This window comes from Poecilia reticulata, chromosome 17 (assembly GCF_904066995.2).
Source record: "Poecilia reticulata chromosome 17, P_reticulata-male-v2, whole genome shotgun sequence".
Taxonomy (NCBI): domain Eukaryota; kingdom Metazoa; phylum Chordata; class Actinopteri; order Cyprinodontiformes; family Poeciliidae; genus Poecilia; species Poecilia reticulata.
The window spans coordinates 30,046,155-30,063,525 of record NC_088846.1 but is presented as its reverse complement, the minus strand read 5'-3'; the positions used below and the strand labels follow the sequence as shown (position 1 = coordinate 30,063,525).

The following is a 17,371-nucleotide window of genomic DNA, read 5'->3' as shown; positions in this document are numbered from 1 at the left end:
CTGTTTCTCGCTCCGTGTGTCGGCGTCACCCAACCCGTTGCCATGGCAACCGACAGACGGATAGAGCAGAGATGCGTTCAGTCCTACCAGGGGAATCGACACCGAAATCAAACAGAAAAGTAGCAAAACAACATCCAGTCTTACTTTATGCCGTCAGGCTTGATGTCTAGATGGTGATGATTAAAACATTTGGCCTGAACGCAGCGGCGGGTGATCAGCTGATTCAAACAGCCGGTTTTAGTGCTAACAGTTGGGCTAGCATGACTGACCCACTGCTCACTTTCCACTATTTCACTTTTTCCTCACCTGTGAACCTTTGAACCTTGTTATCTTTGGCTGTCATGGGGTTGAATTAGCCATAAACATTTCGTCCTTTTTTCACATTCTGTGCGTGATTCTAGTATTTTCCTGACCACCGATATTCCTGACTCAATGGACGTCAATGGCGCATGTTTCACGTAAAGTCCAGTCCAGTCATTTCCATATGTATCAATGCTGCTGCCTCGGGTTCAGTTCCTCTCCACTTCCTGCTACTCAGCATTAGGTGTCAGGTTACATGTTGCATTCAATGTTCTCGGAAAAAAGAGATCCATGCGCTTAACGTCCGATTTGCCATAACTATTTATTGAATTCATAGTCAGTGGAGGTGGCAGCTGCCACCCCAGTAGATCCGCCCACCGGATTCACACCCAGAACCTCATTGCAGACTGCAAGCTGCAGAGGTCAGAGGTCACAAGAACATCTGGTGGAGGCGGAGCTTCACCTCAAACAGCTGGAAGGTCACGGATCAGAAGCAGATGAACCCGATCGAGATCAGAACCAAACCCTGATACCGCCTCAGTCTGCCCTCTGCTGGCCAACACCAGCACAGGCAGAACCACCCTCCTCCGGTCCGGTTCTGGTTCTGGTCGGAGCAGGTGGATCCAATCCGCTGCTGCTTCAGTCCGCAGCCTGCAGGTAGCGAGCAGAGAAGGCCTCCAGCTGGGTCTCCAGCTCCGTGGCCCGGTTCCTGGAAGCAGAACCAGAGCAGGTTCTAATCAGGTTTGGTCCAATCAGAACGTTTCGGATCCAAGTCCAGTTCTGGCAGTTGGTCTGCGATCATATCAGAATCATTTGTTGCCACTGGAGTTTCAGGATGACGGACATTTTTCAAGATGGCCGTCGTTTTTGAGCCTTTCAAACCAGTTATTACTGTAAAGCGTTTGAACTTTATGTGACATCATGTTTTCCACTTCCTGTTCATGTGATGCTAAGCTGTGAAACGGAGAACGTTGCAGTTAGCGAGTCTCAGGCCAGCAGGAAGGAGATGAAGACGAGAAACGGCCGAGCTAATGGTTAGCGCTAGCTTGATTTCATTTTTCACGTGTTTAGCGGTTCAGAGTTAGCAGAGCTAACATTCTTGTTTAGTGAGTTAGCGGTTAGCGATTAGCTGTGGCCAACAATGGCAACAACAGCAGATGGTTTTACTGCAAGCATTTATTCTCCATGACAACCATGGCAGCCATTTTGAAAACCGTACACCTGAGAAAGCAAACATACGATCGACCACATCTGTGTGGTTTGGTTTTCACTTCCTGCCCTCCGCTGTCTGCCCTGCTCCTGACCTTTGACCTCTGCTGTCTCTTCTGGATTCTCTCATCCTGAACTGTAAGTCATGGACCAGCAGCTTCATGTCTAAAGCTGCATGTGCATAAAAAATGTGTGGCGCCATATTTTATGTATAAAAATGAACTTTGCGTCAGTTTGTGTAAATATACACACAATCTGACCTGCAGTGAAAAATGCAGCAGCCACACAAACTTTATTATCAAACTACAAAGTGACAAAACTCACCTGAATACACTGAGACCTGATGGCATCCAGTTATTTAAGCTTCAGACACGATGATTTGAATGTTTTATTGTTTAAACGATGAAACTAAACCACATTTATCCTCAGACAGTTCACAAAATAAATAAAATAAAGGATGTGAAAACCTCGCTCCAATCTAAGAAGTTCTTTTCCTCATAAAGATGAAACACCTGTCCAGGTAGAGCGAACGCCCCTCACCTGAAGGCCTTGGACTTCCTCTGGGTCGCCTCCAGCCTCTGGATCCTGCAGGTGAGCTGCCGGATCCGTCCGTCCAGCTCCGCCTCGCTCAGGTCCACTCTCTGGGTCAGGCGGCTGAAGGTGGAGCTCAGCTCCCTCACAGAGAGAAAACATGGCCGCCATCAGAACCGCCAGCAGAACCGCCGGTGGGTTCCGTTGGGGCGGGGCTTACTTGAACACCTGCTGGCTGCAGGCGGAGCTGGTGACGGGGACGACGGCGCGGAGGCGGAAAGCGGCGAACTCTGTGAACTGCTGCTTCAGAGCGCGTTCCTGGCTGGAGGCCGTCCAGGTGAGTCTCTCATACAGGTAGAGCAAACCGTAGAGGGAGACGGACAGGGCGACCACCCGCCAGCCCACCGAGCGCCACACCTGGACACACACCGCAGCTAGGACACACACACCTGGACACACACCGCAGCTAGGACACACACACACCTGGACACACACCGCAGCTAGGACACACACACACACACACACACCTGGACACACGCCGCAGCTAGGACACACACACACCTGGACACACACACCGCAGCTAGGACACACACACACACACACACCTGGACACTCACCGCAGCTAGGACACACACACACACACACACACCTGGACACACAGCGCAGCTAGGACACACACACACACACACACACCTGGACACACAGCGCAGCTAGGACACACACACACACACACACACACCTGGACACACAGCGCAGCTAGGACACACACACACACACACACACCTGGACACACGCCGCAGCTAGGACACACACACACACACACACCTGGACACACACCGCAGCTAGGACACACACACACCTGGACACACAGCGCAGCTAGGACACACACACACCTGGACACAGGACATGTCCAGCTGTGTCTCTCTGTCTCACCGGCAGAACCAGGAGACGAAGTGGACGGTTCTGGACCTGTCCGGTTTGGACTCACCACGCCCCCGATCAGCAGCACCGCCATGGACGCCCTGGAGGACACCGACACCAGGCTCGTTGCCATAGAAACCACCAGCCGGTCCTTGAGGGACGGTCCGTCCTGCAGACAGAGCGGCGTCTCAGCGGCCCGTCCCGCAGGACGTCCCGCCCACCGGGCGGCGCTCACCTCGGGGACGGCCAGCGCCCGGCGGGCGCCTGCGGTGCCGACGAAGCGGGTCACCAGGGCGGTCCAGCCCAGGGAGAACCGGAAGTCGATGTCCTCCCTGAAGTCGCCGCAGAGGGCGGCCAGGCTGAGGTCAAAGGTCATCTCGAAGGCCGAGGACGGAGCGCAGAGCTGCTGCTGGACGGACGGCGACACCAGGGGACGCACGCTGTCTGGGGACGGACAGGACACGGTCAGACGGACGGCCGCTCCCGGGTCAGAACCAGAACCAGGACGGCTCGGTACCGGTCATGAGTCTCTGGGCGTCCCGGATGTCCCTGAGGACGTCGCCATGGCAACGATGGGCCAGACCGCCCGAGAGACGCTGCTCCAGATGCTGCACCAGCTTCTGCAGAACCGGGACAGAACCGGGTCATGGAGGTTCTGGGTCTGCAGCAGGTCAGTGAGCACCAGGGCGCCCCCTGCTGGCCTGGTGGGCTCTGGCTTTTCCCACCAGCAGAACCACCGAGGTCCGATTGGGTCTGACGGGCGGCTCCCCTTCAAACCGCCTGGACCCGGTCCGGCTCGGCCCAGGACCCCAGAACCTCATCAGAACCTGTGGGCTCCAGAACTCACACTTTTGTAGAGCTCCAGGTTCTCCGGGGTCGGGCTGAAGTCGGCCCGGAACTCCTCCACCAGAACCGGCAGGGAATGGATCTGGTCCAGCAGCGCCGAGGCCACCTGGGGCGCAGACAGGCACTGGTTACCATGGAAACCACACAGAGACGGGTGCCACGGCGGCACGAACCGGAACCAGAACCCAGGTTCTGCCGGGTCGGGGGGAACCTTGGCTGTGACGTCGTCCGTCAGGGTTCTGATCCGGTTCTTCACGCTGTCGCTCAGTCGGCTCATCTGACCCCGGACGAAGTCCAGCCGGTCCCGCTGCTCCTCCCGCTCCTCCAGACAACAGATCCTGCCAGAGGTCAGAGGTCAGAGGGGCTCCCACTGAGCGCCCAGCGGGTCACATGACTGATCTCACTTCCTGTCGGCCGACGCGATGTTGATGGCGTCCATGACGGCCTTGATGTCCTCGGTGATCTGCCACGCCCGAACCGTGTGCTGCTCGAACTTGGTCCGGACCGCCGACTGAGAGATGAACTCCTGTACACACAGAACCGGGTCAGGACCGACCCAATGGGCAAACACATGCAGGATTAGAACAACTGGATCACGATGGGGTTCTAGGTTCTGTGGCTCTGGGTTCTGTGGTTCTGGGTTCTGTGGTTCTAGGTTCTGTGGTTCTAGGTTCTGTGGTTCTAGGTTCTGTGGTTCTAGGTTCTGTGGTTCTGGGTTCTGTGGTTCTGTGGTTCTAGGTTCTAGGTCCTGTGGTTCTGTGGTTCTGGGTTCTGTGGTTCTGGGTTCTGTGGTTCTAGGTTCTGTGGTTCTAGGTTCTAGGTCCTGTGGTTCTGTGGTTCTGGGTTCTAGGTTCTAGGTTCTGTGGTTCTGGGTTCTGTGGTTCTGGGTTCTGTGGTTCTAGGTCCTGTGGTTCTGGGTTCTGTGGTTCTGTGGTTCTAGGTTCTGTGGTTCTGGGTTCTGTGGTTCTAGGTTCTGTGGTTCTAGGTTCTGTGGTTCTGGGTTCTGTGGTTCTAGGTTCTGTGGTTCTGGGTTCTGTGGTTCTGTGGTTCTAGGTTCTGTGGTTCTGTGGTTCTAGGTTCTGTGGTTCTAGGTTCTGTGGTTCTAGGTTCTGTGGTTCTGGGTTCTGTGGTTCTGTGGTTCTAGGTTCTGTGGTTCTAGGTTCTGTGGTTCTGGGTTCTGTGGTTCTGTGGTTCTAGGTTCTGTGGTTCTAGGTTCTGTGGTTCTGTGGTTCTAGGTTCTGTGGTTCTAGGTTCTGTGGTTCTAGGTTCTGTGGTTCTGTGGTTCTAGGTTCTGGGTTCTGTGGTTCTAGGTTCTGTGGTTCTGTGGTTCTAGGTTCTGTGGTTCTGGGTTCTGTGGTTCTAGGTTCTGTGGTTCTGGGTTCTGTGGTTCTAGGTTCTGTGGTTCTAGGTTCTGTGGTTCTGTGGTTCTAGGTTCTGGGTTCTGGACCTCGAAGGTTCTCTCGAACTGCTGGAACTCGGTCAGCCGGTCCTGGAAGCCTTCGGCCAGTGCGCCCCCTGCAGGACGATCAGTGAAGGTCAGCTCCCTGCCAGGCTAATGCTAACAGTTGTTAGCTTTCATTTCATGGCCCGTTTTCAGGAACAAGGCCGTTTAAAGTGAAAACAGGAAGGAGAAACGAACAGAAAAGAACAAAGTGACCCGTTAGAGATGTTTGTGAACCAGTCGGGTTTCTCTGGGTTCTTGTTCTGATCATGTGGATCTACGGTGATGAGTCGTTTCTCCGGGTTGGAAGATCCTCCTCAGTGCTCCATAATTTATCAGAGTGTCCAGGTGACCCGCCTGTCGCCGGAACGTGAGCTGGGGGGGCAGCGGCTCCTGCTGACCCACTGAGGGACCAGGAGTTAGAAAATGGATGGATGGAAGTTTATATGGAAGATAATTTAAAAAGTATGATATTGGTCTGAGTAATAATAAACTGGACAGACAGACAGACAGACAGACAGACAGACAGACAGACAGACGGGGCAGGAACCGACTCATGAGGGAAAATGGCACAATGGCTGTCGGTCAGTCCGTTCTACACCTGGTCCCTAGTGGGTCAGGAGGAGCGTTCTGGACGAGAGGCGGGGTCACCTGGACGGGTCACCTGGACGGGTCACCTGTCTGTCGCAGGGCAACACAGAGACAGACGGGACACACAACCTCACACACACACACACACACACACACACACACACTCACACCTAGGGGCAATTTAGACAGACCAGTTAACCTGACAGTCATGTTTCTGGACTGTGGGAGGAAACCGGAGAACCTGGAGAAAACCAACCATGCAGGGAGAACATGGAGACTCCATGCAGAAAGACCGGGAATCGAACCCAGAACTTTCTTGCTGCAAGGCAGCAGCTCTACCCACTGCACCACTGAGCAGCAGCGAGACTCAGAATAAACAAATTGTCTGTAAATCGCTCAGACTTCAAATCTCCATCGGCCCTCGAGTCTCAACCGGTGCATCTAACCCTAACCCTTAACCCCTAACCCCTAACCCCTAACCCTAACCCTAACCCTATCCCCTAACCCTAACCCCTAACCCCACCCTGCATCTCTGTTAACAGCATCAATCTGAATGTTTGCTATTCGGCACAATCCATCACAAAAGAGTCGATATTCCAGGGATCCACCAGGTCCTAACAGCAGAAACTCTGTTGTCATGATCCAAATTAATCCAGGATGTGTCCCTCCGTGTCCCCGTAGGACAAGTGGGCCTTGGACATTGTCGTCTCAATGAGAAAGTTTAATTAATAGATTAACCAGATCCACAGCTTGTAGCGTCAGAGGATCTGCAAAGATCGCAGAACAAAAACAGAGCGAGGAAAAGCGTCTGCCTTCAGCGAGAGCCAGAGAGGAAAAGTTTAAATAGATTTCAAAAGGCTGCGGCCACAGACGGGTTGATGGCTGAGCTATTGACCAGCTACTGACCAGCTATTGACCAGCTATTGACCAATCACACGGCTACGGCTGCCCAGCGCTGCAAGCAATGATTTGAAAAGCTTCACCTGCATCTCCAGGTGTCTGAACTGAACTGGAAACTCAACCCAGAACTGAGCAACTGGCAAGAACCAAAAGGCCTGGAGGTGTTTACAGCTCACTGACTGGCAACGGGTTTCTGTTAGTCAGCAGGTTAGCGGGTTAGAGGTTTAGCAGGTTAGTGGATTAGCAAGTTAGTGGTTTAGCAGGTTAGCGGATGAGTGGTTTAGCGGGTTAGTGGTTTAGCAGGTTAGTGGATTAGCAAGTTAGTGGTTTAGCAGGTTAGCGGATGAGTGGTTTAGCGGGTTAGTGGTTTAGCAGGTTAGCAGATTAGTGGTTTAGCGGGTTAGTGGTTTAGCGGGTTAGTGGTTTAGCAGGTTAGTGGTTTAGCAGGTTAGCGGATGAGTGGTTTAGCGGGTTAGTGGTTTAGCAGGTTAGCAGATTAGTGGTTTAGCGGGTTAGTGGTTTAGCGGGTTAGTGGTTTAGCAAGTTAGTGGTTTAGCAGGTTAGCGGATGAGTGGTTTAGCGGGTTAGTGGTTTAGCTGGTTACTGGTTTAGCAGGTTAGTGGATGAGTGGTTTAGCAGGTTAGCAGATTAGTGGTCTAGTAGGTTAGTGGTTTAGCAGATTAGTGGTTAGTAGGCTAGTAGTTTAGCGGGTTAGCCTGTGGATGTTGTGTTCGTCTCCTGGAGTCAGTTAGTTTTGTGTTACTTATTCTTCATAAATTCACTTAATAAGATTTTTAGATTTTTGTCCTTCACAACTTTCTGCATATTTCCAGGTTCTGGTCCTCATCAGGAACCAGAACCTGGTTCATCTGACCCGGTTCCCCTCTGTCCCTCCGTCCCACCTGCCTCTGGCATGCCCTGGTTCCGCTGCGTCCTGCAGATCAGAACCTCCTTGGCAGAGATGAAGAAGATTCTGGCAGCGGCCCGGTCCGGTTCAACGACCCGCAGCTCCTCCGACAGGAAGCTGATGCAGCGGTCCAGGTGCTGCTTCCTCACCTGGGCAGCGAGGGACCGGGAGGTTGAGGGGAACGTGAGCAGCGGCGTTGCCATGGTAACGGCTCCTCACCTGGTCGATGAGCTCGGGCTCCGTCACCGAGGCGTCCCAGCGGTTATGGAGGATGAAGACGTTCGGCTTGGAGATCCGCTCACTGACCTTATGGAAGAACAGCTTCTCCTGGACAGAACCGGACCAGAGCTGGGTCAGCTACTAGATCCCGGGTCAGGGCAGAACAGGGTCAGAATCAAGTAAGCGACCAGAACCAGATCAGAGAACCGGGCCACAGGTCCGATCAGAGGTCTCCACCAGGTTCTGTTGATGCAGATGCTGGACAGGCTGAGAGCGCTGATGCTCCAACCCGACCAGAACCAGAACTCCTCCACTGTCTGCAGTTGGATCCTTTCAGTAGAACCGGTTCTTCACCAGAACCAGAACCCGTCCAGTTCTGTCTGAGGGATCTTCTTCCAGGTGAAGCTCTGCCTCCGTCTGTTCTGGTCTGGTCGGGTTCTTGCCTAATGGACCGGATCTGGCTCAGAGATACTGGGTCCGGTTGGGACTGGATCAGAACCTGCTTAGATGTCAGAATCACTTCCCGAGGAAGAACCGCCTGCAGATCTGGACCTGCGGTCAGAATTCTGACCGTGTCATGAAAATGGTTCTTTTTATTATTGAATATTTTTTGTGGATTCTTCTGATTAGAGAAAACGTTTGGACACCCTGGACTAGACCTTGGTCTGGTTCTGAGCTCAGCTTCCTGAACCGGACCAGCCGGAACCAGGAGGAACCAGACGTCCGGCCCTTTAAGACACCTGACGATGATGATGATGATGAAGTGGCCTTCCTCACCGTGTTCATCAGCGTGGACTCGGCGTTCCCCACCAGAACGAAGACGTCGGCGTCCAAACAGAACTTATCGATCCAGCTGTCCAACTCCAGGGTGACGTCCGTCCCTGGGCTGCCAGGGGTCAGAGGTCAGAGTTAATCTGAATCTCTCTGGTTCTGGTTCTGACAAAGACTTCAGAAGGACTCCATCAGAACCCTGACTTGACTGATCAGGAGTTCGACCAATCAGAGCGCAGATGTCTGGACCCAGACGGAGAGGAAGAGCTGTCCAGCCCGACTGCAGCCCAGCAGACACAGGATCTGGTTCTGTATGGAGGAATTTTCCTGCCATAATCCAAGAGCACATCCAAGCTTTGTGTCATGGGTCCAAAGTTATGGACCGACTGGCCTTTGCAGGTCAGAGAGGAACCGTCACTGTCCACTTTTAAAGCTCGTCTTAAACCATCTCTTACTTGGGGATCTAGTTTACAGCAGGATCTAGTTTTAAATTGTATGTTTTTGTTTTTAAACTAAGAGTTTAAATGTATTTTATAAATAGTTTGTAGGTATATTTTCATTCTGAAAGCAGGACTTCATGTCTGTCTTCTCCAAACTTCTCCTCCCGCTCACACTTACTCTCTGCTCGCTGTTGGAAACGCCTTTTGGCTCAGTCGCCTGGCAACCTCTCAGCCAATAGAATGAAAGTGTTGTCCAGTGATCCCTCGTTTTTCTTAGGGTTGCGTTCCGAAAATAACCCGCGAGGTGAAATCCGTGAAGTATTACCTTTATGTTTTACAGTTATTACACAGCATTAATAAATACATTAAACCAAAGAACAAAACCTGGTTTCAGGTCAGCGGATGTTCATCAATCAGCCTTAATGTGATCCAGTCGGTCATTACAGCTTCTCCTCCAAGCTGCACCAGATTCACAGCTGGATCTACAGCAGAGCGACGGATCTCATCAACGAGCCTCCGGTCCGGTTCTGCTGCCTCTGGCCAGTTTTATTCTCCAGCAGACATTGAAAGTTTCAGTTTCCATCTCCTGATGGCCAATCTGTGTTAAACACCGTAACGTTATTGGCACTCAGGTAGAGAAGAACCACAGAGACTGTTCAGCCAATCAGGACGCAGAAAACTGCACAATAGAAAAATCTGCGAAGCGGAGAGACGGTGAAAAGTGAACGGCGTTACAGCGAGGAGGGATCACTGCACTGGGTGCTTCCCTCTAGACCAGGGGGCCAAACTGGCTCCATGTTTTATTCCCTCCTGGTGGTAGAAACATCCTCAGCAGGTCAGAGGTCGTTAAACCAGGGAGAGACTGAAACATGCTGAGCCTCCAGGACCCACTTTGGGGACCAATCAGGACCCACTTTGGGCTCCACTGGTCTAGAGGGGCTCCTGTGTGGATACTATCGATTATAGCAACCTGCGCCACCTACTGGATGTAGGGAGAAACAACGACATGAGCGTTCTGCTCCGTGTTACGTTAAACATCCACATTGATCCAGACAGACAGACAGACAGACAGACAGACAGACAGACAGACAGACAGACAGACAGACAGACAGACAGACAGAGACAGACAGACAGAGACAGACAGACAGACAGACAGACAGACAGACATGAAGTTCTGCTTTCAGGCTGGAAATGTTCGCTCTAGGATTATGGCAGGAAAAGTCCCCCGTAGTTCTGCTCCTCAGGGGAACCCTGAGGTTCTCCTGAATCATTTAGAAACGACAGAACCAGAACCTGTTCTGATGGCTCTGAACTCGGATCAGAACCTGATGGCCTCACCTGTCCATCAGAACCAGGTCGTCCCTCAGCAGGGCGCAGCGGTTCTTGGGCCAGAACACTCGGACCAGGCTGCCCGAGTCCAGCGCCGGGTCCATGTGCAGCGCGTGGGCCAGCTGGTTGACTGTCTGCAGGGCGCAGGGGGAGAGCAGTCAGAACCGGGTCAGAACCGGGCCCCCCGGTGGTTCTGTTCACCCACAGAGACGGCGCGGCGCTCGGCAGACGCCTCGGTGGTGAGGTAGGGCTCGGCGGCGTCCGTCCCCTCCACGCTCAGGAAGCAGTTGGTGGTGTGTCCGATGCCGCTGGGCAGAACCCGCTCCCGCAGCATGGCGTTGATCACCGTGCTCTTCCCGTTGCTGGTTCTGAAGAAGGACAGCGCAAGGAGAACCGGGTCAGAACCAGGTCCCCAGTTGCATCATGGTTGAAAAGAAACGGTGCCGTCTGCTTCTGGTCCGTCTGCAGCAGCCGGATCAGAACCAAGTGAGCAATAACAGCGTTTCCTTCCTTCAGTCCAGATGAATCAGATGAAAGAGGCTGGAGGACCAGAAGATCTGAGAAACTCAAACTCACCAACCAAAAGTTTCTGTGACTCTGATTAAATCTCAACAGACAGAAATGTTGGAGCTGCTAAAGCCACATTAGCAGCATTTCATTAAATCTGCCGTTTGTTGCTCAGAGCAGAGGATTTAACTCATCCTGCAGGGCCGGTCCAAGGCTGATGAGGCCTGGAGCAGAATCTGACTGAGGGGCCCCATCAGCAGCTCTAACAGCTTCTGTGTTGCATTTAATCTGGGAGAGGGGGAGGAGCTTAAACTCAGCATCAGATTGTTGCTATGGTAACAAAACAATCTAACCATGAATATAAACCATGAGTAAACAAAGTAAACTCCTTAAAATCTTACATTTAAATGTTAAACAATTTTAAATCTTGTCATTTATTTATGTTGAAGCCATTAAATCAAATTCAGCTGCATTGATCATCTGAATAGATAAATGTTACATTTCTGTGTTAAATTATTGTCATTTATGGCCCCTGAAGCCCTGGGGGCCCCATGAAGCCCTGGGGGCCCCTGAAGCCCTGGGGGCCCATGAAGCCCTGGGGGCCCATGGAGCCCTGGGGGCCCCTGAAGCCCTGGGGGCCCATGAAGCCCTGGGGGCCCATGGAGCTCTGGGGGCCCATGAAGCTCTGGGGGCCCCATGAAGCCCTGGGGGCCCCATGGAGCCGCTGACTGAATCTGGATTAAACAGAAGTGCAAATAATTCCACTTGCACTAACCCTAACCCACTGGGTCACCGGTGGATCTCCAGTGGATCCCCAGTGGATCTCCAGTGGATCTCCAGTGGATCCCCAGTGGATCTCCAGTGGATCTCCAGTGGATCCCCAGTGGATCGCCTCGGCGCCCTGACTGCAGGGCTGAGCAGGTTTACTAGGGGAAACCCAACATGCTGGCAGAACACTGCCCCCCGCTGGTGGGAGGTGGTTCTGACCCGGTTCTCCCCAGTTGAAGTTTTCCTGACCCGATGCTGACCCGGTTCTGACCCGGTTCTGACCTGCCGAAGAAGGCCACCTTCATGGTTCTCCGCAGCAGAACCTCCCTGATGGCGGCCAGCTTGGTGGCGCAGCTCTGCATCTCCAGGTTCTGCTCCTCCACAGCAACCCGACCCAGGTCCTGGTTCTGAACGGCTTCTGGTATCACAGTAGGCAAACAACGTGAGCGGTTCTGAAGGTCCAAACCCGTGAGGTCTGGATGGTTCCAGGTGGTCAGAACCTCCACTGGTGTGTGTGTGTGTTTGTTTCTGTGTGTGTGTGTTTCTGTGTGTGTGTGTGTGTTTCTGTGTGTGTGTGTTTCTGTGTGTGTGTTTCTGTGTGTGTGTTTCTGTGTGTGTGTTTCTGTGTGTGTGTGTGTGTGTGTGTTTCTGTGTGTGTGTGTGTGTGTGTTTCTGTGTGTGTGTGTGTTTCTGTGTGTGTGTGTGTGTGTGTGTGTTTCTGTGTGTGTGTGTGTGTTTCTGTGTGTGTGTGTTTCTGTGTGTGTGTTTCTGTGTGTGTGTTTCTGTGTGTGTGTGTGTGTGTGTTTCTGTGTGTGTGTGTGTGTGTGTTTCTGTGTGTGTGTGTGTTTCTGTGTGTGTGTGTGTGTGTGTGTGTTTCTGTGTGTGTGTGTGTTTGTGTGTGTGTGTGTGTGTGTGTGTGTGTGTGTGTGTGTTTCTGTGTGTGTGTGTGTGTGTGTGTGTGTTTCTGTGTGTGTGTGTGTTTCTGTGTGTGTGTGTTTCTGTGTGTGTGTGTTTCTGTGTGTGTGTGTGTTTCTGTGTGTGTGTGTGTGTGTGTTTCTGTGTGTGTGTGTGTGTTTCTGTGTGTGTGTGTGTTTCTGTGTGTGTGTGTGTTTCTGTGTGTGTGTGTGTGTGTGTGTGTTTCTGTGTGTGTGTTTCTGTGTTTGTGTGTTTCTGTGTGTGTGTGTGTGTTTCTGACCGTCCACAAAGGCAGAACCGCTCTTCACAAACTCCAGCAGCTGGTCAAAGATCGACCCGATCGATCGCTTAGCAACCACGAACCGGTGCAGAGGAGACGGGTCCTCAGGGTCCATGGCTCCTACGCACACAGAGGACTGACTGGACCAGAACCAGCTCAGAGCTAAGGTCTCTGACTTTAGCTCCAGAACCGGGCCCAGATGGTTCTGACCCTGCTGAAGGTAACTGGTCCCATCAGAACCGACCGGACCTTCAACAGACTCCAGAACCACGTCCTTACCGCGATCTGTGTGTCTCCCAGGTTCAAAGGTCAGTCCTGCTTCAGGGTCCGGTCCCAGTCGGGTCGGCGCCGGCTCCCATCATGGCCCGGTCCAACTGGCGGACAGAACTCTGCTGCAGCGTCTAAAGAGCTTAGAGTCTCTGAGGAACGTTGATCCGCTTAGCGGGATTAGAGCCGCAGACGCCTGGAGACAGGAGAGGACAGAGGGGGACAGGGGGACAGGGGGGGACAGGGAGGACAGAGGGGGACGGGGGGGACAGGGGGGACGGGGGGACAGGGGAGGACAGGAGAGGACAGAGGGGGACAGGGGGAGACAGGAGAGGACAGAGGGGGACAGAGGGGGACAGAGGGGGACAGGGGGGGACAGAGGGGGACAGGAGAGGACGGAGGAGACAGGGGGGACAGAGGGGGACAGGGGAGGACAGGAGAGGACAGAGGGGGACAGGGGGGGACAGAGGGGGACAGGGGAGGACAGGAGAGGACAGAGGGGGACAGAGGGGGACAGAGGGGGACAGGGGGGGACAGAGGGGGACAGAGGGGGACACTGCAATCAAAAGCAAAGAGCAGTGAGGGCCACCTGCTGCTGGGATGATGATGTGATGATGAAGGCGGCGAATGCTTCAGAGGATGCGATCATTCCACTGCGCTAGTGCTAACGGTGCGCGTCCTGCAGGAGGCGCCGTCCTCTTCAGGAGGAACGCCAACCGAGGAACCGCAGAACCTCCAGGTCCCAGTAGAACCCGTTTCTACATCACTGCTCAGGTCTTCTCTCGTATTCTCACTTGGATTAGGGCCTGTACTTTGACTAGGCCATTCTAACCCCTGAACCTATCTCATAATATCTCTGGTCATCCTGCTGGAAATTGAACCGCCGCCACCTCCACAGTCTGATGCTGCCACCACCATGTTTCAGGTTCTGATGGACCCTGTGTTCTCTCAGCACGGCCCCCAGGAGCCACCGGGCCCCCAGGGGCAAAGGGGCCCCCAGGGGCAAAGGGGCCCCCAGGAGCCACCGTTATTCTGTTGGGTTCTGATAAAATTCTGTATTTTGAATTAAATATTTTAAATTACCTTCAGTTTTCTAATCTGCACGACTGATTGTCACTTTTTATTCTCCGTGTTTTTATAATCATAAATATTTAATGAGCTGCAGAATAATCAGTTACCTGAATGAAGAGGTTGATAATTATGAGGTTTTAGGGTTGTTTAATAACTGACCTCTGACCCAGGAACTAGTTTCTACAGGTCACCTCCTGCCCCCTGCTGGTGGTGGTGAGGAACAGCGAGAAGACGCTCTGATGGAAATTATTTATTGATTAACAGCAAAACCAAGCAGAACAGACTCACTTCCTGTCCCCAGACTGGTTCTGGTGGTCCAGTTACTGGTTCTGGTGGTTCAGTTACTGGTTCTGGTGGTCCAGTTACTGGTTCTGGTGGTTCAGTTACTGGTTCTGGTGAACACCAGTTGCTCCACACCTGTCCAGGTAATGTAGCTCCGCCCACTCACAGCTGTTTGTAAATTGTTCTGTTGGTCTTTGATGACACGGCAGATTCTCTTATTAATTTATGTGGTGACATCATCAGCGGAGTGCGTGACATCACAGGAGATCTGGGTACAGATGTCAACTGGCTGCTCGGCGGAGCGGCCCGGCGAGGCCCCGCCCCCAGAGGCCCCGCCCCCAGAGGCCCCGCCCCCTCGGGCTCCACCCGGACCGTGTTGCGGCCGTACAGCCTCCTCTCGTACTGCAGCAGCTGCTCCCAGAATCCGGCGTTGATGCGGATGCAGGGTCGGCTCTCCAGGACGCGGCGGTGAGCCTGGCGCAGCGTGGCGCCTCGGAACCTCATCAGGTACGCCATGACCAGCGCCGGCGAGCGGCTCCTCCCCGCTGCGCAATGCACCAGCGTGCCTCCGGCGCGGTTGCCATGGATACGCTCGGCCACGCGGTCGAAGTGCAGGCCGAGGGGTTGGCAGGGCAGGTCGCAGACCGGGACGCGCAGACACTCCACGCCCGGGTGGGCAGGGAGGGCGTGGCTCAGCGTGGCGTTCACTATCAGCGTGATGCCTTTCTGTGACATCAGAGCGCCGTTCAGGGGGGCGTCGGCGCCGCTCAGGAACAAGGAGGGCGTCACCTGGGAGAGCGCCATGAGGAGCACCTGGCAGGGCGCACGAGTCACCAACAGGTGAGTTCCAGGTGAGTTCAAGGTGAGTTCCAGGTGAGTTCAAGGTGAGTTCCAGGTGAGTTCAAGGTGAGCTCCAGGTGAGCTGAGGGAGGAAACCAGAAGTTAGAGCTCCTTTGTTCCATCTTTACTGTCACTAATCTGGTTTTAATGCATGAAAACAGGCGGTGACCCTTAAACAGGAAGTGACGCCATGAGGAAAATAATATTCATAACATCCCAACCTTCACGTTTCCCTCTGGTTTTTATTCCACGTCTAAACTCTGGGATCCAGAGGCTCCGACCGGAACATGAAGTCCAGGTTTACCTGCCGCTGCGCCCCGAACCGGAACTGAGAATGAGACCCAGTCACCCTACAAGGTTCTGGCTGACCCGGCCGGCGGCCAATCAGCCGCCAGGGTTAATAATAACCCAGCAGCTGAAGCTCGACATCGGCTCACATGACCGGACCGAAATAAAACCAGACATCCCGCCCGGAACAACCCGAACCTGGGGTCCAATCCTTACGGGGTCCCGGTCCAGAACATCAGGCGGAACCGGGTGAGGTCCAGGATCCCCAGGTCTGATTCTCTATAGCTCCACATTATTATTCTAAACTCTTTTATTCTCTGCATGTCTGAGATGAAACCATGGAAACTTCAAACATTCAGATACAATAGAGACAATCAGATTCAGATGATTTATTACTGCGATAATAACTCAAAGATGTATTTTTATTTCTTTCCTTCTTACGGAAAGTTTCTGTTTACATCACAGGTTAGTGGTGCATTTCTATGCTAAAGAAAAAGATATAAAACTTCAGATATTTCACAGAGATGTTAACATTTATAGAAAAACCTCACAGAAGCTTGTATGAGGCAGAAAGTACGGCGGCCCGTAAGGCCAACAGTGTTCAGTTATGCCGCATGAACCGATCAGTACATTATTGAGGGAACGCAAAGCAATAAAAAAAAAAGTTCCTCACGTACCGTAAAGAGCAGACCCGCAGGAAACACGGCGGCCATCTTGGAGCGGCCATCTTGGCTAAACCAAAGCAGCAGCAGAAGCTTCAGCACTGGAGATATTTTTGTTCACATCAATGGACTGTTGACCTGACGGCTCTGGACATAACTTCTCACAAGCCAGATGGACATAATAATGTTAATATTTTGTGATCAGTATTTATGTCCACCGGCTAAAAGGCGCTAATATTAGCTTTAGCGCTGGGGGTAACACCGGGTTCAGCCCCGCTAGGAAGGCTCACCCAGATTTAGTTCAGTTTGAACAAGGAGCCAACGTTAGAAATAAAACATAATAAATATATTATAACATTCACCAGTTTACACAGGTGGCAATGACTGTTGTTAATATGTCGAAAGTAAGATGGCTCCCAAATCTCCCGCTTTAGTTTGGAAGGTTTCAATGTGAGGAAGAAAATGAGGAGAGACGGATTCACTGCACAGGATGAAGCTGGAATCTGAAGGCATGGAAAATAATGTGAATATTATTCAGCATTAATCATTATTGAATCACCCGTTTCTCTATACAGTACTAAATAAATATAAAACATTATGACCGACTGTGTGCTTTGTAAAATTATGCATCAGAGTATTATATTCCTTTTCTAGTTTGTTTTCCTCACTAAGAATATTTAAATATGCTGAACCATGTATCAACCCAATACTTTAAAACTACATGTCCTTGTAAATGTATCTGATAGCTGTTTGAATAAAGTTTACAGAAAAAAACGTGGAAATCTGTTTAGTATTTAGTGATTTCTGATCGATTAATGCGCCGATACGTCATTATGCCTGAGAAATCTAACGCTGAGTGGAGTGGTCCAACTATATGGAGCTACAACAGTCTCATAATTATCAAATCCAAAGGACGAGAGTCACAACAACCTTAACAGGGATAAATAGCCGATATCTCACTTACCGCTGCCAGAAGCCAGGCTGAGGTCGAAAGGCATGACCGTCGTCATGGCTACGGCGCTGCTGGAATGGGTTAATGTGATTGTCTCAAACAGAGGTTGGTTTGTTCATCTGATTGGTTACTGA

The 17,371-nt window shown here is 52.3% G+C and overlaps 2 protein-coding genes and 1 long non-coding RNA gene across 9 annotated transcripts; 1 reads left to right on the top strand and 2 right to left on the bottom strand.

Annotated features, from left to right (window-relative positions):
• Positions 1-603: 603 nt before the first annotated feature.
• On the bottom strand, positions 604-14,590 carry mfn1a (mitofusin 1a). 7 transcript variants are annotated; one of them, XM_081598605.1, is made up of 19 exons: positions 14,502-14,590; positions 13,155-13,338; positions 12,876-12,995; positions 11,963-12,098; positions 10,611-10,773; positions 10,415-10,539; positions 8,643-8,751; positions 7,866-7,973; positions 7,642-7,795; positions 5,255-5,322; positions 4,212-4,333; positions 4,019-4,145; positions 3,809-3,913; positions 3,479-3,581; positions 3,197-3,405; positions 3,029-3,130; positions 2,261-2,457; positions 2,050-2,184; positions 604-1,009 (listed from the first exon to the last, which is right to left on the bottom strand). In XM_081598605.1, the coding sequence occupies exons 3-19, from the start codon at positions 12,988-12,990 to the stop codon at positions 940-942; spliced, it is 2,148 nt and encodes a 715-aa protein (XP_081454731.1). In that variant the 5' UTR covers positions 12,991-12,995; positions 13,155-13,338; positions 14,502-14,590; the 3' UTR covers positions 604-939. The 7 variants fall into 7 exon arrangements, 6 of the variants coding, with proteins under 6 accessions (XP_081454731.1, XP_081454732.1, XP_081454736.1 ...); XM_081598606.1 differs by lacking the exons at positions 5,255-5,322; positions 14,502-14,590 and having other exon boundaries at positions 3,981-4,145; positions 13,155-13,269; XR_014084364.1 differs by lacking the exons at positions 604-1,009; positions 14,502-14,590 and having other exon boundaries at positions 2,066-2,184; positions 2,934-3,130; positions 13,155-13,269.
• On the top strand, positions 4,656-6,231 carry LOC145548077 (uncharacterized). The gene is made up of 2 exons (XR_014084366.1): positions 4,656-4,997; positions 5,239-6,231. It is a non-coding gene; the product is annotated as an uncharacterized LOC145548077 (long non-coding RNA).
• Positions 14,451-17,352, bottom strand: LOC103460473 (dual specificity protein phosphatase 14). The gene is made up of 2 exons (XM_008402654.3): positions 15,557-17,352; positions 14,451-15,417 (listed from the first exon to the last, which is right to left on the bottom strand). Exon 2 carries the CDS (start codon positions 15,297-15,299, stop codon positions 14,658-14,660), a length of 642 nt encoding a protein of 213 aa, XP_008400876.1. The 5' UTR covers positions 15,300-15,417; positions 15,557-17,352; the 3' UTR covers positions 14,451-14,657.
• Positions 17,353-17,371: the final 19 nt, after the last annotated feature.